We start from the raw sequence: 27,716 nt of genomic DNA on the forward strand, positions 1-27,716 counted from the left end.
TTTGTTCTCTAGACACTTTTAGCTTATTTATTAGTAATTTAGTTGTCACACATTCATCCAGTACTCATTGAGTCTGTATAGACCAGGTGTTGTACTCAGTACAGAGGAGCACAGTACATCAAGTTGTTGTGACCCAGTATTGTTAGGGCCAAGTAACACAAACGTGAACAACAGTCGAAGAGATGAGGCCAAATGTGTTTCTCAAACCCCTTCACCTTTGTCATGTTTGACTTCCTTAAGTATTTTTAAATTTTATTTTACATGTATGAGCGTTTTTGCTTCATGTTTACGTGAACCACTTGCCTGCCTGGTACCCATGGAGGTAGAAGATGGTGTTGGATCTCCTGGAGCCGGAGGTACAGATGGTTGGGAGCCACCTTGTGAGTGCTGGGAACCGAACCCAGGTCCTCTGGGAGAGCAGCTGGTGCTTCTAACCACTGGGCCATCTTCCCCAGCCCCCTTCTCCAAGATTTTCAATGATCCATTGAAAGTAATGGAGTCTCTACAGTACTTGGCTTTGGGTACCTTTAATTACTAGCTTAAAGGTGCCTTTAATGACACTAATGTCATAGTCATCAAACTCCCACCCAATGAGCCTAGCTTCTTGCAGAAAAGTTAATTTCGATAACACTTGACTAAGTTTTCTCACCAGTGATGCATCTGGTAAAAAATCTTTAGTACTAAAGTCAAAAAATACTAATTGTTTAAGGTCCTCAAATGCATTCATGAAGGAAAGCCATCCATCACTGCTCACACAATTTCCGGCTAAATCCAACTGCTGCAAGTCTCTCAGAGGATTTGTCTCCAAAAATGCACCTGGGTGAAGAAATAAGCATGTTAATTGGAAGAAAGCTATGATCAAAATGAAATGAGTTCTGTACACACACATGAACCATTTTCCATTTTAAGATGGCCATGTTTAGACCAATGTTGTGTATGGGGAGAGAGATTTCCTATAGCAGCCTGTGACTATGCCCATTACCTTTACAAATTCTGTTTCCCAAGGTCTGAGATCACCATAGAAGAGTACTGAAGGCGAATGTAAGCAATGTGTGTATTTTACTTTACTCCCGATTCCTCCCAGAAATGCAAAGTTGATTTAGCATTGAGGTGTGAGATGCTTTGAGATATCAAGGAGTGGGTTTTAAATTGGAATCAAACAGGCAATGTTAGGCCCTCCCATGTTGGTAGAAGTAAAGCTACTGAACAGATTTATGTGTGGGTGTAGGATATCCCTACCTATAAACTTCCTTAGTTAGAAGACAAACTGCTAATCTGGACCATTCATATCCCACAACCCTTGCTGTTAAATGTTAAATTTCTACCAAGGAAATAGAAGCAGAAATGAGGTGTTCCATGTCCCTTTGAAAAGGCTTGGCATGGCCACATGACAATAGCTATGACCAGGCAGTTAAAAATAAAACTGAAGAATGAAGGCGTCAAAACCACAGCTGTCTGGACTGCACAATTGTGGACGACAAGATGGGAAGGACGTCAGCTTCCAGCTCCAGTCAGCCATGGGTCAGCTAGGCCTTTGCTGGTCTCTAGTCTGTGCCCAGCTTAGCAGGCACACTGGTCCTCGTCTCTCTTTCTAAGAGGGCTTCTCTCTCCAAGCCTTCACAATTCAGGCTCCTGTTTTGCCATCTCTGTGAATTCCAGCATCGCAGGAACTCCAAGTGTTCTTGGTTTTGTTTCTGTTTTCCAGTCTGTAGACTTTCTCCCCAAAGAGTAACTTCTTTTCACTACCCAGGAGGAATTTAGAAAAGCCAACACCTACTCCATGCTGAGAACATGAGCTGTTTCTGTGGCTCTCTTTTCAGTTTGAGGATCTCGGCTGAGCTTCCTGGGTGATTATCAGAGTGTATGCAAGCACAGGAACGAAAAAAAAAACAGGCAGTAATTTCTGTGGTCTGAGGACATGCTTCCTGCTGACTGAATCTGGATCCAACAAGAAGAAACTCTGGGCATTTGGAGCTTGGCCATCTGTGGGCTGTGGAGAATGCGAATGGCCAAATTTCATGTGCTTCCGGTAGATGTCTCTAACATTGTCCTTCAGTTCACCTGAGTCAGTGTCAGATCACGCAGTCTTAACTGTCAGCTTGACCAAATCTAGAATCACCTGCAAAAGGGGCCTCTAGGCATGCCTGTGAAGGATACCATGATTGCCTTAACTGATGGCGGCACCATTCCCTGACTGGAGGAAGAAGACTAAAGAGCATGCGTGCATTCATCCACTGTTCTGTTCCTGATGATGGATGCAACGTGTCCTGCACCCTCAAGCTCCTGCCCATGGTATCCCCCCCTATGATAGGCTGGAACCTGGAGCCTAGAGCCCTCAAATAGGTCCTAAGTAATAAAGGTGGACCACCCAGCATTTGAGTATCTGCTGTGTGCCACAGACTGCAGAGTCTGGGGCTTACAGCACAGCCAGCCTGAAGACACCGGATAACTAGATGACAGGTAGGGTACTGTGAGAGGGACCTGGGAGCAAGCACACAGAAGCAGTAGGCATGCCAACTCTACCTTGTTCCCAGGACACTGGTATTCAGTCTTGTATGCTCTAGGAGAAAGACTGGAAGGTTCTCAGGAAAACTCAATTGCCTCCAGGAAGCAAAGACACTTTGCATGCCTGCCCCCCCCCCCCCCCCACCGCAGAGAGAAGCTAATCAATCAAAAGTCAGCTATGGATTGGAGTAAGGAGCATTAAATGCTCTTTCAGAAGACCTGGATTTGGTTCTCAACACCCACAACACCCACACCACATATAAGTCAACACAATACCCACACTACCTATAAGTCAACACCCACAATACCCACACCACATATAAGTCAACACCCACAATACCCACACCTCCCATAAGTCTACACCCATAATACCCACACCACCTATAAGTCAACACTCACAATACCCACACCACCTATAAGTCAACACCCATAATACCCACACCACCTATAAGTCAACACCCACAATACCCACACCACCTATAAGTCCAATCCCAGGGCATCCAACCGCCCCTTCTGGCTGTGTGTTCACATACACACAGGCAAGCACACACTCATAAAGTAATGTATTCGGTCATCTTCTCCCTTAGACCCAGAGTCTTCTCAGCTTGCACCTCACTCTAAAATATAAGAGTCACCTGAGAGCCGGGCGTTGGTGGCGCACGCCTTTAATCCCAGCACTCGGGAGGCAGAGGCAGGCGGATCTCTGTGAGTTCGAGACCAGCCTGGACTACCAAGCGAGTTCCAGGACAGCCTCCAAAGCCACAGAGAAACACTGTCTCGAAAAACCAAAAAAAAAAAAAAAAAAAAAGAGTCACCTGAGAGCAGACTCCAACAAAGAAGACCGAGTTTCAACTCATCACACTCAGAACAGGAGGGACCACCCAGGGAGAGGGGTGTTATTAGTCTGTTTTGTGTTGCTGTAACACAATACCACTTACAACAAACAGAATGACTGGTGGTGGAGGTACTAATGTGGCAAGGCCTCCTGTCTCCCCACGGTAGAAAGAGAAGGGGAGAAAAAAAGCAAGCATGAGCTCACGCTGTTGGTCTCAAGGCCTTCAGCAGTTTGCAATACGAATCAGGAGGGTAGGCCGATGACCTAAACACCTCTGAGTTCCCACCCCCAGCACCGCTGCAGTGGATCTCGTTTTATGCATGGAGTTTAGGGACCATATTCAAACTATAACATAAGGCAACATAGGAAGGGAAAAAAACTTCAAAAATAATATTTTTTCCAGAGATTACTAGTCAATAGAAATAAGATCCTAGTAAATAAGAGAGAGAAAGAAAGCTGGGTGGTGGCCCACACCTATAATCCCAGCACTTGGGGGGCAGAGACAGGCTGATGTCTGTGAGTTTGATGCCAGCCTGGTCTACAGAGTGAGTTCAAGACACCCAGGGCTTCACAGAGAAAGCCTGTCTCAGGGGTGGGGTGGGGGAAGCTTTGTTTAAAGTCAGCCTTCTCTTGGCTTTGTTTGGATGGTCCTACCTAAACTTCTAATCTCTGCATCCATGAGTTTCCAGTTTTTCAATCCGAGCTTGAGAAGCCCTGGGACCAGCTCCAGTTGCTTCAACAGGTTGGGGAGGCAGAGGAACACATTGCTGCACCAAGGCAGCATCAATGTGGTTAGCCGTTCCAGAACGCTGAGCCTGCCAACTTGAAACAGAAAACAATTCAGGAATGACGCCAAATCAAAATCTAGGCTATGCAGGATGAAGATGAAGGAACGATGTTTAAATTTGGTGGCCCTGTATGCTACTCAATCTTTAACAAGAATCTACTTATTTTTGGTTATTTTTATAGAAAATATCCAAATATATAAACTGTATTAATAATGAAACAATCGAACCTTCAATAAACAACAAATCATAGGCTAGATTGCTTGATCCTGACCAGACTCATGTATTTTTCTGAAGTGAATTCCAGACATATATCAGTCATTTTGTCATAACCACGTGCCACTGAAGCGCCTCAAAAATCTTATCACTCCCAGTGAACTTAAAGAGGAAATAACGTCAGAACAAAAACAAAGACATGAAACAGAACTGCAGGGACCGCCGGGGAGAAATGGTATTTAGGTATCTGGTAAAGAAGCTGCTTGCAGTTATCCTGTTTTATAAAAAGAAAAATGTCCTAACCCCCCGCCCCCATATACACCCCTCTCTTATCTTTGAGATATAGCCCTGACTGGCTTGGAACTCACCATGTAGACCAGGCTGACCTCAGACTTACAGAGATCTACTTGTCTATTCAAGTGCTGGGGTCTAAAGCATACACCGCCATTCCCAGCTTGAATTTCTTGTTTTTATCTTTGCCATGTGGTCTTGATGGAAACTGAAGCCCGCCAATGATAGTTAGCGATAATGCTGAAAAGTCTACATACACTGTAACCTCTGTCCAGTTAGTTGCTCAGAGTCAGGAAGAGAAGTCCACAAACCTGCCATGATCAGCTTTTCCTGATCCGCCACTGCATTTCTGGTGTCTGTCTGAGCAAGGCTGCTTCCCTGTTTCATTTTCCCGTAACAACATTATCAGAACAAACATCCTTTTGATGCCAGCACCCAAGAGGCAGAGGCAGATGGATCTCCATGATTTCAAGGACACCCTGTCTACTTAGAGTTCCAGGCTGAAGCCATCCATCTCCAAATGTTTCGCTCATCTGAGAGCTCACAGCATAAGAATATTGTAGTCCTTGGATGACTAAGTTGATACAATATGTGTCTAAGCCAATCCATTTATGAGCCTGGGGGTGGAAAAGCCGTATTACTAACTCCTTAAGCAAATTTGTCATCAGCATCAAACCCTTGCTTCCTTGTTGTTGGCAAACTGGAAGAGCTTCAGGTACAATGAAGATATACAAACTGATGACTCAAGAGACACAGGCTTGGCCTTGGAGAAATGGGTCAACAGTTAAGAGCATGCACTACTCTTGTAGAGGACCTGAATCCCATCCTGGACCCCACAGCAAATGGCTCATAATGCTATAACTCCAGCTCTAGCAGATCCAATACTCTCTTCTGGCCTCTGTAGGTACACTCACACAGATAGTTTTTTTGTTATGAGTATTTCGCCTGCATTTATGTATGTGTACCCATCTGTGCCTGGTACCCACAGAACTCCTAAGATGGCATCAGAATCCCCAGGACAAGAGTTATAAATGTGAGATGTCAAGGGGATGCTGAGAACCAAACTCGGGTCCTCTGCAATAGCATCAAGTGTTCTTAACCACTGAACCTACTCTCCAACCCCCAAATTAAATAAACATTAAAAAAAAAAAGAAGACACGGCTGTTGGGGAAGTCCTGTGTATATGTCAATAAAGCACTGTTGGCCAATAGGGAAGCAAGATAGGTGGGACTAGGAGTGAGGAGGACTCTGGGTAGGAGAAACACAGGGAGTCAATATGTAACCACCATAGGGATAAGAAGCCCAGAAACTTCTCCAGTAAGAGAAATACTTAGATTAACAATTATGGGATAAATACTTAAGTCAGAGCTAGCCAGTAAGAAACAAGCAAGGCCAACAGCTTCATAATTAATATAGCCTCCTGTGTGTTCATTTGGGACTGTTGCGGCTCTGAAACCAGGCTGGCGGGAAAGCTTCTCTCTACACACGGCCCTGTGTTCCTTAATGGCAGCTAAAGAAAGCACTGGACATTGTCTCTAAGAAAGGTGACTTAGTAGGATGCACATGTGCACAGAGGCCCAGGAGCAGGCTGTAGTTTTCTTTCTTTCTTTCTTTGTTTATTTTTGTTTTTGTTTTTTTTGAGAGACAGGGTTTCTCTATATTGTAGACCAAGCTGGCCTCAAACTCACAGAGATCCGCCTGCCTCTGCCTCCTGAGTGCTGCGACTAGAGGTGTATGCCAGTACTGCCCGGCTCAGGCTATAGTTTTCTAACCACCCAGCACACATACGAGAAAGCACTTTGTTAGCAGAATCTCTCTTACTCAGTTCCTGCACAGCTTCATCTCCGTCCTTTTCCAGATAATTTTCTGATATGTCAAGAATGTTCAGTTTAACCAAATTGTGAAGATTCTGTGCTAGAAGAAAAAAAAGTGAAAAAAGACTTTCAAGTAACCATATATGCATTTCCCAGTATCTTTAGAATTCTGCATTCATGTTATCTTTGTTGATGACAATACAAACTGTTGTTTGACTTATGGGGGCCCCTCGGTTTTCATGGCTTTGACTGAATGGACAGGTATTTCCTAGTCTTAGAAGCTGCATAGAATATAGAGTTTGTAATTCTAGACATGACATTGTAGTTTATTCTTTACTGACCTCTGTTTATTAAGATAGGACCTTACTATGCAGCCTTGTGACCTTGAACTCTCAGACTCACAGAACTCCCACTGCCTCTGCCATCTGTGTGCTGGGAATGAGGGTGTTCACCACCACACCTGGACATTTTTGATGTATTTTAGAAGGGATAAACTGTTACACAGCTGTTTAAAAGGAGGCAGGTTTCAATCTTCAGTGCTGTTCTGTGTCTCAAACAACTGAGAAAAACTCCATGGTTGTTAATGGGTTTGCTCTCACAGCTTCAGGGTCAGACGTCTCTTAGGTCATAGGCCCTGGTGGGCTGAGACAGGTAGTGGATAGGCATTAGCGATATGAAAAGTAAGATACCATTACTAAGATGGAACTTCATATCAAAGTCAAGTAGATTTTAGTACAGCAGATAAAGGTCAATTTCTGTTTAATAGGCAGGCAGGTAAAGCTTTTCAACAGTGTGTATATTTTTTCTCTTCCCTTATAGAGAGTTTATAACTGAGAGTGGAGATGTGAAGGCCAGGTCTCATCATTTTATGTTCCCACTATTGGTCTAGCCTTTCCCAACCATGGGCTCCTTTACCTATAAATTTATATCAAGTAAAAATAATAATCTTTATGAATTTATGGATTTCCAGAACTTTTATAGTTTTGTTTTTTAATTGTGTGTGTGTGTGAGTATGAGTGTGGTTGGGTGTGAGTGTATGTGTGTTTCCATGTGAGGGTATGTGCAAATGAGCACAATTGCTCGCAGAAGCCAGAAGGAGGCATCGAATCCCTTGAAGCTGGAGTTGCTGGATTTTGTGAGTTGCCAAATGTGGGTGTTGAGAGTCAGTCGGCCCGATGCAAGAGCAGCAAGCTCTCTTGACCTCCGAGTCATCGCCAGACCCCATAGACTGGTTTTCAGATGCTTAGGACAGCTGTGATGGTGCATTCATGAGGCAGGGGGATTTCTATGAGTTCCAGGCTAGACTGATCTACATAGCAAGTTCCAAATCAGCCAGAGATATTGACCCTGTCTCAAAAAGCAAATGAATAAAATTAAAAGATTAAAGTATCGATTTTCCAAAATCTAGGTTTTTAAAAATTACTTCATGTAGCCGGGCCGTTGTGGCACATGCCTTTAATCCCAGCACTCAGGAGGCAGAGCCAGGCAGATCTCTGTGAGTTCGAGTCCAGCCTGGTTTACAGAGCGAGTGCCAGGACAGGCTCCAAAGCTATACAGAGAAGCCCTGTCTCTAAAAGAAAAAGAATGACTTCATGTCTGGATGTGTTGCCTGCATGTGTCTGTGCACATGTGCGCCTGGTGTCCTCAGGGGCCAGAAGAGGGCATAGCATCCCCAGGACTGAAGTTACAGATGCTGGTGAACTGCCATGGGGTGCCAGGAGTGAGACCTAAGTCTTTTGGGAGAACGGTCAGTGCTCCTACCTGCTGATCCATCTCTCCAGCCCCCAAACTCTAAATTTTTTATTGTTTTTTTGAGACAGGGTTTCTCTGAGGCTTTGGAGGCTGTCCTGGAACTCACTTTGTAGACCAGGCTGGTCTCGAACTCATCAGGGATCCGCCTGCCTCTGCCTCCCAAGTGCTGGGATTAAAGGCGTGCGCCACCAACCAAACTCTAAATTTTAAGACAAGTCTGAACTGAACAGCTTCTTCAGAAATATGCGAATGTTTCTCTAGAATCGGTATGCATGACACTTGGGAACTCAAAAGACCGAAGTGTTGCATCACTGTATCCTACGTCCATTTTAACAGAGTAAAGGGAAGAGTAAAGGAGCCTAGTCACACTGGGGACCTCTTCTCCTCCATCATTTGTCTGCCCATCTACCCAGGGTAGCACTATGACAAAGATGGTGGAAATTTGGGAGGGTGTGTTCCAAGACACAGAAAAAAATTTTTTAAATATTACTTTTCACTTTCTCTTAAGGTTATGATACTGTCAGCTATTCTGCAACCCTCTGTTATTGCCTCTAATAATTTTAATTCTGACTTGGACAAAGCTCATTAATGCAAACAAGGTCAAGTGTTCTGTTGTATATCCAGGGAGTGGACGTGAGGGTTACCTAGAGTTTTCACCGAATTTGCCGTCAGACAGCAGGCCACCAACTTCATCTCTTGTAGGTCACAGGGTTCTCCCGACAGAGACTCAATTACGGAATCCATCCCCTCCCCAAGGTCAGACAAATTAATCAGATGACATAAGCGAATCCTCTTTAGGGTTCCCAGGCCTTTGGCTACAAGGAAAAAGGAAAGGAATACATGAGCAGACCATGTTTGTCTGGTTAAAACAGGATTTGTGGAATGGAAGGAAGACAACAATGAAGAAATGGGTTAGTGTTCTTTTTTTCCTTTTAAAAGTTACGGGCTGGGCTGGGCGATGGTGGCGCACGCCTTTAATCCCAGCACTCGGGAGGCAGAGGCAGGCGGATCTCTGTGAGTTAGAGGCCGGCTGGACCGATAGCCTCCGAAACAATACAGAGAAACCTTGTCTCGTAAAAAAAAAGTAAAAAAAAAAAAGTTACGGGCTGGAGAGATGGCTCAGAGGTTAAGAGCACTGGCTGCTGCTCTTCCAGAGGTCCTGAGTTCAATTCCCAGCAACCACATGATGGCTCATAACCATCTGTAATGAGATCTGGTGCCCTCTTCTGGCCTGCAGGGATACATGAAGACAGAACACTGTATGCATAATAAATAAATAAATCTTAATAAAATAAAAAAAAACATTTAAAAAAAGTTACATTAATGGCTGGGCATTGGTGGCGCACACCAATGAGTTCGAGATCAGCCTGGTTTACAGAGCAAGTTCCAGGACAGGTTCCAAACCACAGAGAAGCCCTGTCTCAAAAAATCAAAAAAAAATAATGCATTTCTTTGTTAGCATTTCTTGCTATCCAGCCCAGGCGGGCCTTAAATTCAGAAGCCTCCTGCTGAAGCTGCCCTGCAGCTAGATTCCAGGCATGTTCTCTCTTCCGAGTTTGCTGTGACATTCAGGAAGGATTAGGTGACACTTCAATCGTCAATACATTTATCCTGAGTCAACGGTACACATGAAGGAAATGCACAGTGACTGTCTGGGTCCTGTCTGTCGCCTCCTCCACTTCCTTGGTACTGGAGCTTTTACCCAGGCTAGGCAAGTGCTCTCTCTACCCTTGAGGAGCATCCCTCAGATCGTTTATCAATCCCGTGATTTGGAGCTTAGGGGAAATTGCAGATAACGTATGCGATACATTCACTAGGTATAGCAAACACAGTAAGGCCTCAGTAAATGCTGACTGATGTGACGGGAGGTGTATACGTGAGCTTTGTGGTCCTTCAGATTTCTAGATTCACTATTCCATACTTTATAAACAGAGACAAGTGATGCCCCATTTCAGTTGTAGGGGGGCATTAGTCCTACATACTAGGGCTCTTGTGAATATTTGATGAGATAAAGTGTGAACTCCATATACAGTAGTTGCTGACCTGGTGTGCAGTAACTCTTCAGTACATAGCAATTATTACTAATATCATCATACTGGTTTCTTGCTTGAGACAGGGTTTCTCTATGTAGCCCCGACTGTCCTGGAACTCACTCACTGTGTAGACTCACTCACTCACTCTGTAGACCTGGCTGGCCTTGAACTCAGAGATCTAAGTACCTCTGGCTCCCAAGTGCTGGGGTTAAAGACTACCACTGCCCAGCAATACTGGTTTCCTCACAATCAGATTTTGATTCCTCTTCTTCTTCTTCTTTTTATTTTATTTTTTTTAGAGATTTATTTGTTTATTACATATACAGTGTTCTGCCTATATGCTAGGACACTGGATTGAATTGTAGATGGCTGTGAGCCACCATGTGGTTGCTGGGAATTGAACTCAGGACCCCTGGCAGAGCAGTTAGTGCTCTTAACCTCTGAGCCATCTCTCCAGCCCCTTTTTATTTTATTTTATTGTTTTTTTTTTTTTGGTTTTTCAAGACAGGGTTGTTTCTCTGTGGCTTTGGAGGTTGTCCTGGAACTAGCTCTTGTAGACCAGGCTGGTCTGGAATTCAAAGAGATCGCCTGCCTCTGCCTCCCGAGTGCTGGGATTAAAGGCATGTGCCACCACCTCCCGGCTTATAATTCCTTAGTTTTTATTTAAAAATATTTTTATGGGACTGGAGAGATGGCTTAGTAGTTAAGAGCATTGATTGCTCTTCCAGAGGACTCAGGTTCAATTCCCAGCACCCACATGGCAGCTCACAACTGTCTGTAGTTCTAGTTCCCTAGGATCTGATATCTTCAAGCTAATGCACATAAAATAAAGTATTTAAGATATTTTGTTCTGTGTCTTTATTTGCATGAGGGAGCGTGTGTGTCATGGCACCAGAGAAGAAGCCAGGAAAACGTACAGTAGACGATTCTTTCCTTCCATCCTGGAGATTCACCTCCGGCTTGGTTGCAAATGCTACACCCTCAGAGCCATCTCAGAGGATACGGCCATCTCTGGGTCCTGTTTTTGTTTGGCTGATTTTTGTTTTGTTTTTTAAGACAGGGTCTTACTATGTAGCCCTGGCTGGTCTGGAATTTAATTTATAGTCTAGGACGGCCTTGAACTCATAGAGAGTTGCCTTTGCCCCTGAGAGCTGGGAGTAATGGCAATGTGTCACCACACCTGGCAGGTTTTGACTGTTTTTTGTTTGTTTGTTTGTTTTAACTTTTTTAAAGATTTATTTATTATGTATACAGTGTTCTGCCTGCATGCATGCCTGCAGGCCAGAAGAGGGCACCAGATCTCATTATAGATGGTTGTGAGCCACCATGTGGGAATTGAACTCGGGACCTCTGAAAGAACAGCCAGTGCTCTTAACTGCTGAGCCATCTCTCCAGCCATGGTTGTTGTTTTTTTGTTTGTTTGTTTTTGAGTTCTAATTTAGGCCCAGTTTGCCTGGAACTCACTCTGTAGCCAAGGCTAGCCCCAAACTCCTGATCTCCCACTTCGGCCTCCCTGGAGCAGAGAAAATAGGAGTTTAATCATCACACCTGGCTACATTTGGATTCTTTAATAATGCAAGCACACTGGGGAGTGCTCCTGAGAGCCTGGGCAAATTGGAACGGGTGACCTTCTACAAGGTGACTACTGCATTGAAGCAGATGTGCAGAGGCCATTCCCAGTTCTGACAGTCTGTGGAACCCATAGGTGTGCACTGTGCATTCACTGAATTCTAAATTAGTTTGATTATTATATAAGGAGTAGGAGGCCAAACACACTTTAGTTATTGCACAGAGTTATAGCTGGGCAGGAAGTGAAGCTAAGAACAGGGCTGAGCCGGGCGTTGGTGGCCCACGCCTTTAATCCCAGCACTCGGGAGGCAGAGGCAGGCGGATCTCTGTGAGTTCGAGGCCAGCCTGGTCTACAGAGCTAGTTCCAGGACAGTCTCCAAAACAATACAGAGAAACCCTGTCTCGAAAAACCAAAAAAAAAAAAAAAAAAAAAAAAAAAAAAAGAACAGGGCTGAACAAAGAGAGGAACATTTTACGGAGGGCTCAGGAGGGAAGAGAGAGAACAAAAGAACGAAGGCAGAAATAAGGAGGAGGAGGAGAAAGGAAAGCAGGGGCATTGCAGAAAGGAGGCTTCCGCTCCACCTTCCCCGTTCGCGATGCCCTGGGTTCTGGGGCAAGACGTGAGATCTGATTTGGTTCCTGGGCTCATGCTTTCCTGCATCTCATTTCTCTTTGAAAGTTTTGTTAATGAGACAACTCCAAACTTTTAAATCACCAAGGGAAATTAAACAATTGATGACTTTCTCTCTAAAAAAGGTCACACATAAATGGGTACAGTTTCAATGAAATGCTGCTGACGGCTTGTCCTAGGACCCGGGCTGTGGTGTTGCACACCTTCAATCCATCACAGGCAGGAAGAGGCAGGCAGATCTCTGTGAATTCAAGGCCCGTCTGGACTACAGAGTGAGTTCCAGGACTGGCTCCATAGCTACTGAGAAATCCTGTCTTGACACAAACAAAAAAAGATTACTAGGGCCGGGGAGATGGCTCAGTGAGTACACACAAGCACAAAAACCGAAATTCAAATCCCCAGAACTCAGAGTTAAACATGTGGCGTGCATCTTTAATCCCAGTGTTCCTACAGTGAGTGGCAGGTGATGACAAGGGAATCCCCAGGAACTTGTGGGCCATCAAGCTACATGTGCAGAGTACAGCAACAGACAACAAAAAGGCACAATCGCAAAAGTTGGAAGGCAAGGACAGACTCCATAGTTATCCTGTGACCTCCTCAGCCATTGTCCTATTGCTGTGAAGAGACACTATGACCATGACAAGTCTTACAAAGGGGAGCATTTAATTGGGACTGGCTTACTGTTACAAAAGCTTGCCTTAGTATTTCCTTATCATCATGGCAGGGAGCGTGGCAGCACACAGGCAGACATCGTGCTGAGAAGGAGCTGAGAGTGCTCCATTCTGATGCCCAGGCAGCAGGGAGAGAGAGACGGCCTGCCATGAACTTTTGAAACCTCAAAGCCCACCCCCAGTGACACACCTCCTCCAAACAAAGCCACACTTCCTGATCCTTCTAATCCTTTCAAAGAGTTCCACTCCCTGGTGACTGAGCATTCAAATCTAGGAGCCTATGGGGGCTGTTCTTACTCAAACCACCATACCTCACACATGCGGATGCCCCTCCCACACACATAAGGATCTTGCCTTCTACAAATGCTGCCCGTGCTAAATAATGGTTAAACTAACCATTCTTATCATCATACCTATACTAACAACAGTATTAAAGAGGGACTAGAGAGATGGCTCAGCAGTTAAGAGTACTGACCGCTCTTCCAGAGGACTCAGGTTCAATTCCCAGCTCCCTCTTGGCATCTCACAGCTGTCTGTAACTCCAGTTCTAGGCGACCCGACAGTGTCACACATACATGCAGGCAAAACACCAATGCACATAAAATTTTAAAAATAAATAAATAATTTAAAAACAAAGACTATTAAAGAAACAAAAATCTGACCTAGGTTTTTAGCATCTTCCTCGTTCATCCTAATGTTTTCCAGGACGAGCTTCACGAGGTTCTTCAGATTACCCAAGTTGTCAATCAGACCGCCTGCCAAAAGAACACAGAACAGCACATGACCCTCGCTGGCCCTGTCCTGTTTACCACCACTGTCAATCCTATTACCAATCGGAAGGTTTTAGTTATCACAAAGGGCACCAAGTGCTCACGATATTCACATAAACGTGGATATTTTGTCAAAAACAGGTGGTGGGCTCAGCTATAAGCACGCTGTCCAAATATAATGGAATTAAACAGAAAGGTAAAAGGTGGCAGGTTGTGGTGCTCATGTCTATAATCCCTGCCCTTGGGAGGCTGAAGCAGGAGGATTGCAGTGGGTGTGAGGCCGCCTGGGCTATACACTGAAAAAGGAACAAGAAGAGGAGAGGGGAGAGAACTGGATGGGGAGGAGACAAGAGAAGATAAGAAGATAAGAAAGGAGAGAAAGAAGAACAGGAGAAGAGAGGGGAGAGGAGGAGAGAGGGGAGGGAAGGGGAGGGAAGAAGAGGAGAGGAGAGATAAAATATGTAAATCTTTGGCACTTGAGCACTTCCAGATTGCGATTGGAGCAGGAATCACAGGGAGGCTCAGGGCAGCTGAAATGATGGACGGAGGACATACAGAGAAGGTGAGCCAGGCTCCGGGGTGCACCCAGGAGGTGAAGAGCATCAGAGCCTATTCTAGACACCTCGGTGCCATCTAGCACGGGCACTGCTCCAGCCCGTCCTGATCACGCACTCACGTCACACCCATACCTGGCAGCCGTGCGGTCTGCAGGTGGCAAATGTTCAGGTTCCGCAGGGTTGTCACAGAGGCGATGTGCTGCTCATCGTCTCTGGTCAGGGGACTGGCTTCCACCACGAGGGAGTGGATGTTCTTACAGGTCCTGAGGACAGCGCTGAGGCTTCCAGCCACAGCCGCGCATCTCTTGATGTGCAGCCGGAGGTTTGTGGCGGAGCTGAATATCTTCCCCAGATACTTGATATCTTGTTTGTCCAGCTTGCTGATATTCCGGAGTGTGACATCTAGAGTCCTGAATTCCTGCTTCCAGTTGAAGAACAAAGACACAGCCCTGCTGGGAATGTAGGTTTCAGGGGGGCCTTCCATGCAGACTCCAGGACTGCTCTCCGCGGCTTTGTCCTGTGAAACAGAGGCTCTCCCATGGAAGATGAGCTTGACGAAGTCCAGGGCGCTTACACAGTTAGGCAAGTGTTCAAAGAAGTCAAATAAGTAGTCAGGGATGCTCTCTGAGTCTATGTGCAAACTTTTACCACTAAAGAAAGCTTCAAATTCTTGACTCAGGGCTGACTCAGATACGCTCTCCAAGAATAGGTTGATGCCACACTCTACAAAAGAATTTATGTTGATGACTTTCAGATCATCTTGCTCGGTGGTGTTTCTCATGCTCTGTACAGATTCCTGCCTCCAGAGGGGCCTCTTGGTGACAGAAAGTCCTTGTAAGCTGCCATGCTCCTCCACCAACGCAAGGTGCCTCATGACAGCTCTGGTTGCCTCTGGGGATGAGCCGCATGTATACAGGAGCAGATTGCCATACAGAGATGTGATGTCCGAGATGGAAACCATTTTCTTCAAGTAGTCATTCCCCTTGCTCACCTCCTCTGGTTCTCTGGAAATCAACAAACTGCTAAGTCTTCGTCCCGCTGTGTACTCCTGGAAGGATTTATGAAAGAATTTATACTTGGGTGTCAGCCTCTGAGCTGTGTACTTACAGAGGAGCCCAGTCGTCACCAGGACGTCCTCGTTCATGCTGGACAGGTCCTCAGGTTCAAAAGCAAACCTGTGGGAGAACACGCCTTCCAGTGCCAGGTCTCCGCAGCGGTCCAGGCTCCTGAGAAAGTCACCCTCAGTCCCGCCCTGGTGTCTGTGCTTGTTTTTCTTTATCAGGAGGTCGTAGAGGGTTCGGAACAACGTGGTTTGGGTGTAATCTTTGAACTCCTTCCTGCCCATCTGGATTGCACAGGTGATCACCACGAAGAGAGGGGTCTTCATCAGATTCCTCAGGCACTTGGACACCTGGATCTGGAGGAGCAGGCCCTCAGCCAGCTCCTTGATCAGCACTTCTCGAATGAGAACCTGGGCGCTGTCTTCTGTCATATCCCCCACCTCCGCAGTCAGGGCGCCAACGTGCCTGATGTGTCGCAGGCACTCGGTGGTGGTCGTGACAATGACCGTGTTCTTGAAACGATGGTTCTGCTTTATCAGGTCTTCGATTTCTGGGCATTTCTGGGGCTGGAATTCATTGTAACCATCAAGGAGAAAGAGGACTTCCTGCTGCAGTCTCATCAGCATAGCCATGAACCCTCGCTTGCTAATGGAGTCGGGTACATCCAGGAGCTGATCACACACGGTTTCAAGCAGCCCGCGCTCTGCGCTGCTCAGGCGGACAAAGAAGACTAACCTGAACCTGTTCAGAGCCTTGCACTCCCCAGAGGCCCAGAGCATGGCAATTCTCTGCAGCAGGGTGGACTTCCCTTTGCCAGACTCCCCTTCGATGAGGCAGGGGCTCTGAAGAGCCTCCAGCAGACTGCCCAGGGTGAGCCGCTCCACTCGATGATGACGATGGTCCTTCCTCCACAGGACGGGTTCTGTGAAGGTGATCTTCAGATTAAAAATGATGTCAATGTCTCTACCCAGAGGATAGAAATTCAGAAAGGCGGGGCTGTTGTATAAGTATTTTAAATTCTGAGCCAAGATATCCAAGTCTTCCTCTGTGCTCTGATGAAAAATACCTGTCAGAGAAGAGACGCTATTAAAGAGGACGTGATTCGGCATTGCCTCTGTGCTGGCTGGTTTCGTGTGTCGACTTGACACAAGCTAGAGTCATCAGAGGAAGGAGCCTTGGCTGAGGAAATGCCTCCATGAGATCCAGCTCTAAGGCATTTTCTCAGTTAGTGACCAATGGGGGTGGGGCCACCCCTGGGCTGTTGGTCCTGGGTTCTATAAGAAAGCAGACTAAGCAAGCCAGGGGGAAGCAGGTTGGTAAGCAACATCCTTCCAAGGCCTCTGCATCAGCTCCTGCGTATGGATGCTGTCCTGTTTGAGTTCCTGTCCTGAATTCTTTCAGTAACAAACAGTGATACGGAAGCATAAGCCAGACAAACCCTCTCCTCCCCAACTTGCCCTTTGGCCTTGGTGTTTTATCAAAGTAATAGAAACCCTAACTGAGACACCCCTGAAGCCCAGGGCTGGGGGGGGGGGGTGAACGGCAGAGGGCTGACTTTGATGCTCTTGTTCTAAGACACCACACAGGCTCCAAGTACCCATGGATTTCCCCTGACACCCTTCCCTTCTCATTCCTCCTCTCTACCTTCCCTCCCCTTCTCACTGTGGAATCAGCTAAGGAGAGTGAGAATGTGGGGTGGGGTGAAATTCAACCAGTTATGCAGTGTAGTCACTTAGTTAACATGAGGAACTGGTGGTTCAGCTTGCTGCTGATGACATTACTGGTGCTTGGAAATTGGAGTGGTCACGTTCCCTCGGCACCGCAACACGACAGTTGCCAGGGCCACTCACCACAGATGACTGACGAGGGATTGCTGGCTTCGTCTGTTTGTGTTCTCGATAGCTAAACACTTCTTTTCTTTCTTTTTAGGCAGAGTCTTGATATATATCCCAGGTTGGCTTCAATCTCCTAATCCACCTGCCTCAGTCTCCCCAAAGAGCCCACGGTAGCCAATTCCACACACTCAGCATTCCAGTTGTCCTCTGAAGTGAGACTACACTTAACTCATTTCGTGCCCAGCTCTGGGATTACTGACATAAGCTTCACCGTCAAATGTCTACTGTGAATGACTCAAAGACCCTGGCCAGCGCACAAGGGCCGAGGACATTGCACAGAAGGGACTGTAGGCACCCTGAATGGCTTGTGTTCTCAGTGTGGGACAGGTGAGCAAAGCAACCCTTACTTTGTCCGGTTAAGTCCTGATACACAGCATAGTCGCACTTCTCGAGACACTTCAGGAAGAGGCTGCAGGCCTCTGGACCCTTCTTCAGAATCATGTGAACGATCGCTCGAGCGGCATCCTGCTCTACCTTCTCACAGCAAACGTTGGCCATTTCTTCACAGTTGAGAACGTTCCATACGAAAAGCTCATCTGAGATTTGCTTCGTAACTGTGATGTTCATCCTTTGAATAAGGGCTTGACTGTTTTCCTTTATGAAGTTCACTGAGGAGACACAGGTAAATATTTGTTCATTTATTTATTTATTTATTTATTTATTTTTGGTTTTTCGAGACAGGGTTTCTCTGTGGCTTTGGAGGCTGTCTTGGAACTCGCTCGGTAGTCCAGGCTGGTCTCGAACTCACAGAGATCCGCCTGCTTCTGCCTCCCGAGTGCTGGGATTAAAGGTGTGCGCCACCAACGCCCGGCTTCATTTATTTATTTTAACCAACGTGAAATACACGTATCTGTCACCAGCGCATCAGGCTGCATTTTTTTCCCTTAGGCCCATCTTGAATTATTGAGATGCTTGACATTCAGGTCTTCAAGAAGTGCTCTTCAGGGGCTGGAGAGATGGCTCAGTGGTTAAGAGCACTGGCTGCCTTTCCAGAGGACCTATGTTCAATTTCCAGCACCCACATGGCAGCTCACAACTGTCTGTAACTCCAGTTCCAGGGGATCTGAACCCTCACACCAATGCACATAAAATAAAAAAAATAAATAATTATTTTAAAAAAAGAAGTGCTCTGCAAGCCGGTCGCTGGTGGCACATACCTTTAGTCCCAGCACTTGGGAGGCAGAGGCAGGCGGATCTCTGTGAGTTCGAGGCCAGCCTGGTCTACAGAGGAAGTTCCAAGACAGCCAGGGCATTTACACAAAGAAACCTTGTCTCAAAAAACAAAATAAAACAAATGACAAGCCAGGTGGTGGTGGCGCACACCTTTAGTCCCAGTACTTGGGAGGCAGAGGCAGGCGGATCTCTGTGAGATTGAGACCAGCCTGGTCTACAAGAGCAAGTTCCAGGACAGCCTCCAAAACCACAGAGAAACCCTGTCTTGGAAAACCAAAAAACAGAACAAAACCCAAAAACAGAAGTGCTCTGCAAAACTCTGCAGCCGTATCTTTGCTCAGTAAGCAAGGCAGTTTCAGGTGATGGAGTTAGGTGGGTGATTTTGTCCACTAATACAGGAGTCTCTAGTGAGCGCCAGGTGTTGTGGCGCGTGCCTTTAATCCCAGCACTCAGGAGGCAGAGGCAGGCAGATCTCTGTGAGTTTGAGGCCAGCCTGGTCTACAGAGCGAGTTCCAGGGCATCCAGGAACTTTTGGAAACTGACTCCAGAAGATGGTGTGCGGAGGTGGAGACACACAATGAGGACACCAGAAAAAAGAAAATCTCCGGTGAAGTCACAGTAGTGAAAACGAGGGCCCAAGAGCCGTTAATCAGAGCAAGAGACCCTCACAACATCGCACCTGAGGAGGAGGGGCCAGGGGAGCATTAGGCCCCCGACTGGGGTCCTAGCTGTTTTCTCCTGTGTCTCCCTCCCAGCCGTCCAGCCTCAATGCCTCAACTTCAGCCTGACCTGGGAGGTTCGAGAATAGAGAGGGGAAGGGTAGCTGGAGGCGGGGCTCTATCGACACGTGCACAGGAAGTCATCATCCATGCTCGATACAGGGCCTTGCGGGAACGTGGGTATTTACGGTTACCCTTTACCTGGCCTCTGACAAGCAAGACCAACAAACCTACTGGTTCAGCAAACCAGAGAGGTGGAATGGTTGTTTCAGTCTCTTGTTGGGGCTCTATCTGGGGTGACTAGGGGTGTGCTCACATTCCCCCGGGGAAAGGTACTGCAACAACATAGGATGTGCCGCTTGCTAGCATCTGTAACCTTTGGCAACTCTCGATTGCAACGGAAATACTGCCAACTATGTAACAGCCAGACTCTCTGGGGATAGAATATTCCTTTCGTAGCATTTACTGAGCCCAGAAAGAGAGTCGATATTTTCACCATGGCCAATTTCAATATAGCCATATGTTGACGGGGAAACAAAAGTCTGAAAAGTCAACGTTTCACCAAAGCACATAGTCTGTATACCCTGGGGAGTTGTTAGGATTCACTTCTGTCATCACATACAAAATAATATATCTACGTGTTCAGTTCTCATCTTCCTGTCACAACTCAAAGAAATAGGTGTTTTATGTTCACAAGTTTTAGTCTTTTCCAAAAAAAAACGATCACTACAAAGTATTACACAGTATCCAGTCTAAGTTGTCTTGTGATAAGTCTCCAAGGAGGTCTTATCGTGTGTGTGTGTGTGTGTGTGTGTGTGTGTGTGTGTGTGTGTGTGTGTGTGTTGTGGGTATACACAAAAGTCAGCCTCTGCAATGACTTAATCTATTTTGGGGTTTGGTTTGGTTGGCAGTCCTGGGGATTGATTGAACCTACAACCTCAAGCCAACTCTCTACCACCAAATTACAGCCCCAATCCTAGGCCTAACTCTTAAATACAGACAAAACTGCCCTGGTACTGTAGTCCTGTCTCTGTGATAGCTTAAAAGCATGTCTCCCCTGGTCTTATACCCTCAGCCTGCAAGTTTACTTTGTACATTAGGCTCCCTCTGACTTTTCCATCTCTTGTGACCAATTGGAGAGTGAAGACATTCTTCCCAAAGCCACCAAGTCCTCTCTGGTCTAAAATGCACCACCAGGCAGTCCAACTCCTGGGGTCTCACTCCAGCTCCCCTCCTCACCATTGCAGATCCCCCCCTGCTAGCCTCAACAGAGCAGCTGTCTACAAGTCCTGTGAGGGAGCCCCATTGCTCTCCCTCTGGGGTCTCATCTGTATCCTTGGCATCTGCACCCTTCCTAAAAGAAAACTGCTAAATCTGTGTTACTGGTTTTTATTTTATGACAGAAGACACATAAGTCTCAGAGAGATAGACCTGCAGCCCCCATCCTTTTGTATGAATTTCCCTGAGGCTAGATATCTTCCCATTTTAAAATGAAGACACCGTGTTCTCTTAGTACTCAAAAACTTTGTGATATTGAAAAAAGATGGGCTGGGGGCTGGAGAGATGGCTCGGAGGTTAAGAGCACTGACTGCTCTTCCAGAGGCCCTGAGTTCAATTTCCAGCAACCACATGTTGGCTCACAACCATGCATAATGAGATCTGGTGTCCTCTTCTGGTGTGCAGACATACATAGAGGCAGGATGTTGTATTCATAATAAATAAACAAATCTTTAAAAAAAAAAGAAAAAGATGGGCTGGGTGTGGTGGCATCATGCCTTTAATCCCAGCACTCGGGAGGCAGAGGCAGGTGGATCTCTGTGAGTTTCAGGTCAGCCTGGTCTACAGATCTAGTTCCAGTACAGCCTCCAAAACAATACAGAGAAACCCTGTCTCAAAAAACAAAAAAAGTATACCATTTAATTATATGTATACTATGATATTCTAAATATAAGATAGTACTATCACTTGCCAGGGGGTTATCTCCATGCTATATAACTTAACCATGGAGCTATAAGATACAGCCATGACCCATGACTAACCTGGTTGTAACTGTCAGATGGATAGTTGTTTCTATATTATGTAATTAAAGATGTTTTTCTCTCCTCCTCCCCCTTCTCCTCCTCTCTCCTCCTCTAACAGGTCTCTCTATGCAGCTCTGGCTGTCCTGGAGCTCACTCTATAGACCAGACTGGCTTTGAACTCAACAGAGATTCATTTGTCTTTGCTCCCCAAATGCTAGAATTAGGGTGTGCAATACTGTGCCCTCATGTACAACAGGGTTTACAGTAAATTAAGTTTTGTTTTTTGGTTTTTGAGACAGGGTTTCTCTGTATTGCTTTGGAGTCTGTTCTGGAACTCATTCTGTAGACCAGACTGGTCTCAAACTCACAGAATCTGCCTGCCTTGGCCTCCCAAGTGCTAGGATTAAAGGTGTGAGCCACCAACACCCGGCCAGCAAATTGAGTTTTAATGTTTCAGTTCACAGTTAAATAGCCCTAAGTGGCTACTGGATAGCACACTGGCATCCAAATGAAAACAGTTAATTTGGGTATCATTTAGGTCTGCTCCATTTCTCTGAAGTGACTGGATATAGAGTTCTGAAGTCCAGAGGGAAGTTATGACTGAACAGGTAATGTTCAGAACGAACCGTTTAAATACAACTGGGCCATTCTTTAAGTCTTGCCCCATCTATCATCTCTTTTCCTTAGGCTTGCCATAGTTTTAAATAAATTCTCAAGACAAAGTAAGAGTATTTAGTTGGGAATCCCACAGACGAACGGTCAGGTGAAAGCGTGGACTGCTCTTCCATTTAATACCATCAGTAGACATAACTAGACAGATATTGTTTGTAGGGTACTTACTTGTTCTGAATCAAAGCTCTCCACTTTTCTAGATCTCAGTAGAAGATATCTTTTTTTCCAAATGGGAATGCCAAAGACTTCTCCTTCCCATGAAGCCAGTGCTAGCAAAACACAAACGGAGACGTCCAATGGAGACACTGACGTGGCTTCCTCTCACATCAGTGCTTCTTGCCCAATGAGAGATGACAGAGGCTCAAACTGTGCCAACCTGCTCAGGGGCGACTCAAGTCCTGGCTGTAGAAGGTGAGGACCTGATCTCTATCCCCAGCAACCATGCAAAATCTGTCCCTGGTTTTGAAGGCAGCTAGAGTCAGGCTCACTGGCCAGTTAACTAGTGGTACCAAAACACTCTGTCAGGAACAAAAAGGTAGAGAGTAATTGAGGAAGACACCTGGCATTGGCCTCTGGATTCTACATGTACACACACACACACACACACACACACACATACTGACTCAACGACACACATAAACACACACACACAGAGACACAGATACACACACACAGAGACAGACACACACATACAGACATACACACACACACAGATACAGACACACACACACACAGACATACACACAGAAACACACAGAGGCACAGACATATACATACAGTCACACACTAACTTACTGAAGGTGAGCTATTTATGACCAAATCCAAATGAGAACCCAAAATGTCTGGACTCCTTACCTACAGATACACCACCATGATCAAGTGGAACCAAGTGAACAAATGAGATTGAAATATCAAATATGAAAGAAAAAACCCTACTGGTCTATCACCAGGAAGTTAAAAGGCCATTTGTAGACAGAAAACAGAGTAGGGGTAGCCGAGGGGAACAAGCAAAGGTCTAGTCTCGTGCTAGGATTGGACTTGGATTCCAGATCTACCACTGACAGGCTTATCTGTGATACAAAGGCAGTGTCTGGCACATAGAAAGACTCACTACAGTGAATTCACCCATTCATATCTATGGTGGCCTCATAGGCTCATATACTTAAATGCTTAGTCATCCAGAAGTAGAATTCTTTGAAAGGATTGGGAGGTATGACCTTATTGGCGTAGATGTGGCATAGTTGGAAGCCAAGCTCAGTGTCTTTCTTCCTGGAACTGCTGATCTGGATGTAAAACTCTCATCTGTTTCCCCAACACCATGTCTGCCTGCATGCTGCCATGATGACAACTGACTAAACCCCTAGAGGTGTAATCAAGTTTCAATTAAACCCTCCCTTTTATAAGCGTTGCTGTGGGCCTGGTGTTGGTGGCGCACACCTTTAATCCTAGCACTCGGGAGGCAGAGGCAGGCGGATCTCTGTGAGTTCGAGGCCAGCCTGGTCTACAAGAGGTAGTTCCAGGAAAGCCTCCAAAACAATACAGAGACACCCTGTCTCAAAAAAAAAAAGAGTTGCTGTGGTCATGGTGTCTTTTCACAGGGATAGAACAGCAACCAAGAAAATAGCTGCCATCCCTAGAAGAGGGAAGAGTCCTCCACTGGCTGGTCAAGTTAAAGTGCGAATAGAAGATAAAAAAGAAAGAAAGAAAGCATGGAAAGAAACCATAGATTTCCTATGTTTTCACATCAACAGAATCAACTCTCCCCAGAGTGGGTCACCTACTCACTTGACCACGAAAGCCATCAATTAAAGTAACTGCATGGTTCACCTGGGAAAAAGAGCTCAGATTATCCTGAAGATGCTAAGGGTTAATATTCAGTTTGGATACTGGAAATATTGTTCTTACCAACAGAATGACAACAGAGAACCACATCAGGGTCAATTAACTAATTATTAATTGCTTCTCCCCCTCCCCCTATTAATTGCTTTTTTTTTTTTTGGTTTTTTAAGACAGGGTTTCTCTTTGGCTTTGGAGGCTGTCCTGGAACTCGCTCTTTAGACCAGGCTGACCTCGAACTCACAGAGATCCTCCTGCCTCTGCCTCCCGAGTGCTGGGATTAAAGGCATGCGCCACCAACGCCTGGCTTTTTTTTTTTTTTTTTTTTACGAGACAGGGTTTCTCTGTATTGTTTTGGAGGCTGTCGGTCCAGCCTGGCCTCGAACTCACAGGGATCCGCCTGCCTCTGCCTCCCGAGTGCTGGGATTAAAGGTGTGAGCCACCACCGCCCGGCTATTAATTGCTTTTGAGCATAAAATCAACACAAAACCTGGATCTCATGTGCTCTGAGTTACCCACTGATGTACAGACTAGGCTGTGGGGGCTGGAGAGATGGCTCAGCACTTAGAGCACTGTTGTTAAAACCAAAAAAAAAAAAAAAAAAAGAGAGAGCACTGTCGTTCATGCAGACAGGTTCAGGGCCTTGGTTCAGTTCCCAGCACCCACATCTATAACTCTAGACACAGGATATCCTATTCTGGCCTCATAGAACATCAGGCATGTACAGGGTGTATATAAAGACAGGCATGCAAAACACTTGAACTAAAAACAAATCAATCGAGGCTGGAGAGATGGCAGAGCAGTTAAGAACACTGAGTGTTCTTCCAGAGGACAGGTACATTCCCAGCACCCACACAGCAGCTTATAAGTGCCTGTAACTCCAGTTTCAGGGGATCCACCTTTACACAGACATATGTGCAGGCAAAGCACAAATGCACATGAAAATAAATTTAGAAATAAATAAATCTTGGGAGGGGGGTGGGAAAATTGTAAAAGCCAGAGGATCAAGGACTTTGCTGTGAGACTATATTTCCTAGTAACATCAGAATCTATACCCATGAACCAGGTAGTGGTGGCACATACCTTAAATCCAGCACTTGGGAGGCAGAGGCAGGCGGATCTCTGTGAGTTCAAGGTCAGCCTGGTCTACAGAGCTAGTTCCAAGAAAGCCATGGCTACACAGAGAAACCCTGTCTCAAAACACACCCCTAGCCCCCAAGAAACTTAAAAAAAACATAAATAAATACATTTTAAGGATAAAAAAGAACACATACTTCTCTTGCAGAGGGCTTTAGTTAGGTTCCCAACATTCAAATTTGGCAACTCACAACTGCCTCCATGGATATCTGCACTCATGTACACAGGAACACACACACACACACACACACACACACACACACACACACACACACACACGCACACTATTAAAATAATCTTTGGGTTTTTTTGTTTGTTTGTTTGTTTCTCTGTGTAACAACTCTAGCTGTCCTGGAACTCACTGTAACTCACAGAGATCTACCCACCTCCGTCTCCTGAGTGCTGAGATTAAAGGCCTGTGCCACCACTGCCTGCCTAAAAGAATCTTTAAAAAAAATTAATTCTTTTTAAAAATTCAACAAAAAAAGGGCTGTAGTCAGTTTGACCACCTAGGCTTGGGCTCGTGCCCTGAAAATCCTCCCTCCCACCAAGGTATCCTCAGAATAACTGTAGAATAATGATGATGATGATGATGGTGATGATGATGATGATGGTGATGATGATGTGGCTGCTTCTAAGTGTGTTATTGGATCTGCCTGGGACATACTTCATGCTTTGTAATTTTTTTTTCAGTGACTCTGTGTGTGTGTGTGTGTGTGTGTGTGTGTGTGTGTGTGTGTGTGTGCCACAACTTTTGTGTAGAGATTAGAGGACAAGTTGTTAATCAGTTCTCTCCTGGAATAGTATATGGGTCCCGGGGATCAAATTCTGTCCAGGGAGCTTAGTGACAAGTGCCCCTACTCCCTGAGCCTCTCCCCAGCCTCTGGATTATGCTTTCTTTACTGAAATATTAGCATTCGTATTATCTGCCCCAAGCCTAGACTATTGTGACGATTAAACACAGAAACAGGTGGAGCAGAGGTCCAGTCAAGTCAGTGTGAGTTGTCTACTGTCCTAGTAAAGTATGCTTTAGCCCAGAATGTCCCCTTTGGGCTCCAGCAGTCTGACTGAGCACTGCTAACGCTATGCAAATAAAGGAGGCATGCCTCTGTCGGGAAGAAGAAATGAAACTGTCTAGGGGCACAAGCAGAACTCATGGGAACCTGGAGGAACACAAACCCGGAGGCAAGGAGGGCGCAGGAGTGGGTAATACTCAAAAAACAGTATGCACTTATATGAAAACGTCCAGGTATTGTTTACAATGAATTTACACCAATTAAAGCCAACACTTAAAAACCATGAGCAGTTTGACAGAAGGGTGCCGAGCTGTTAGGAGCAGGGACAGCCGACCAGGTTAGATCCTAGGTCCAGCAGGTCTCTGCCACATTTTTCACTCTACACTGGGTTACTAACGTCACTGAGGTAACTGGAAACACCTCATCACACAATGGGGTCTGTAACGCGCTTCCTATAAACACTGGCCCACAATCAGGGATTTTCTTCACTTCTCTGTCCAAATTAAAGTATCTTGTCGGTGGCTCAGGAGCCTGGCAGACCAAGCAGTTTCCTTCTCCCTGTCAGCTCTGGGTTTCCTTTCTATAGTGCCAAAAAGCATTTTCAAATTCTTTGTCACAGAGCAAATATAAATGCACCCTAGGGATCAAGAAACTTTTAAACATCAACTCAGAAAATCCCAGTCCAATCCCGGCAGACTAAGATAACACCCCTGGTGTCCCCCCTCCCAATGCCCATTTTCACGCCCAAGGTTTCGCCGGGGGCAAACAAATCATCCACCTCAGGGAAACCTCTTCAATGAACCTAAGCCCAAATTTTAATGGTTCTAAAAGTGACTTAAAACCCATTCCCTCTCCCTGAGGTACCTGATCAAGCAATTCAGTTGCCTTCCTCTTGAAGGATGAAGGAGAGTCATTTAGAAAAGTCCTTTCTCTGCGTTAAGTTTGACAGAAGGCTGTTTGTGTTGATCCAAACTTCTTTGTTCAGCCAGAGGAGACAATACAGAAAACAGGAAGTAGCCAGTGGGGTTTTCCTTTCTTGCAAAGCATAGTAAAGTTGGTTAGGACACACATGCTAGCAAGAAAAAGAAGTCACAGAGCAGCCAGGAAATGAGACTTTGACCTTACTCACCTGTGTGTTCCCTGCTTATTCATCAGGCAAAGATTTCCCAACTGTTGATTTCCGAAAGCAAAAGGAATGAGAGAGTTTGATTGGAGCCAATTATGAGTGAACGCAGCCCAGGAGGTACCCGGAGTTCCAAATTTCCAAGTAGTAAAGAAAAGTTTTTTTGATTTTGTTTGGTCTTGGTTTTGGTGTGTATGCTTTTTGCTTTGGTTTTTTTTCTTGAGACAGACTCTATGTATCCCTCTGTGTGTGTGTGTGTGTGTGTGTTGTTTTTTTTTAAAAGACTTTCTCTCTCTCTCTCTCTCTCTCTCTCTCTCTCTCTCTCTCTCTCTCTCTCTCTCTCTCTCTGAGACAGGGTTTCTCTGTGGCTTTGGAAGCTGTCTTGGAAGTAGCTCTTGTAGAACAGGCTGGTTAATAGACCAGGCTGGTTAAATATAGGATGTGTACCACTCCTTTAGTCAATAAACCTACTCTCCAAAGAGCCAAATAGAACAAGATTCCATAAACATAATCAATGGTCTGAAAAATCCTGCTTGGCTTATGCAGAGATGAAGAAACAATTAACAACAATAGAAAACCCCCAGGCCCAGGTGCCCATAAGCATCAATCACAGAGGGAAAATACCCTGCAGTCA

General features: G+C 45.7%; 1 protein-coding gene across 6 annotated transcripts; it reads right to left on the reverse strand.

Annotated features, from left to right (window-relative positions):
* Nlrc4 (NLR family CARD domain containing 4) lies at window positions 1-27,033 on the reverse strand. Of its 6 annotated transcripts, none has more exons than XM_040730883.1 (9): window positions 26,824-27,033; window positions 22,139-22,239; window positions 17,733-17,993; window positions 14,562-16,412; window positions 13,765-13,857; window positions 8,843-9,013; window positions 6,454-6,546; window positions 3,995-4,162; window positions 1-816 (listed from the first exon to the last, which is right to left on the reverse strand). In XM_040730883.1, coding segments are annotated over exons 2-9 (2,952 nt in total). In that variant the 5' UTR covers window positions 22,140-22,239; window positions 26,824-27,033; the 3' UTR covers window positions 1-502. The 6 variants fall into 6 exon arrangements, 3 of the variants coding, with proteins under 3 accessions (XP_040586817.1, XP_040586815.1, XP_040586816.1); XM_040730881.1 differs by having other exon boundaries at window positions 14,562-16,556; XR_005870800.1 differs by lacking the exon at window positions 1-816 and adding an exon at window positions 4,944-5,249 and having other exon boundaries at window positions 4,026-4,162; window positions 6,454-6,541; window positions 14,562-16,556.
* Between the last annotated feature and the right edge of the window lie 683 nt (window positions 27,034-27,716).

The sequence above is a fragment of the Mesocricetus auratus genome, unplaced genomic scaffold, assembly GCF_017639785.1.
Source record: "Mesocricetus auratus isolate SY011 unplaced genomic scaffold, BCM_Maur_2.0 Super-Scaffold_100024, whole genome shotgun sequence".
NCBI classification, from domain to species: domain Eukaryota; kingdom Metazoa; phylum Chordata; class Mammalia; order Rodentia; family Cricetidae; genus Mesocricetus; species Mesocricetus auratus.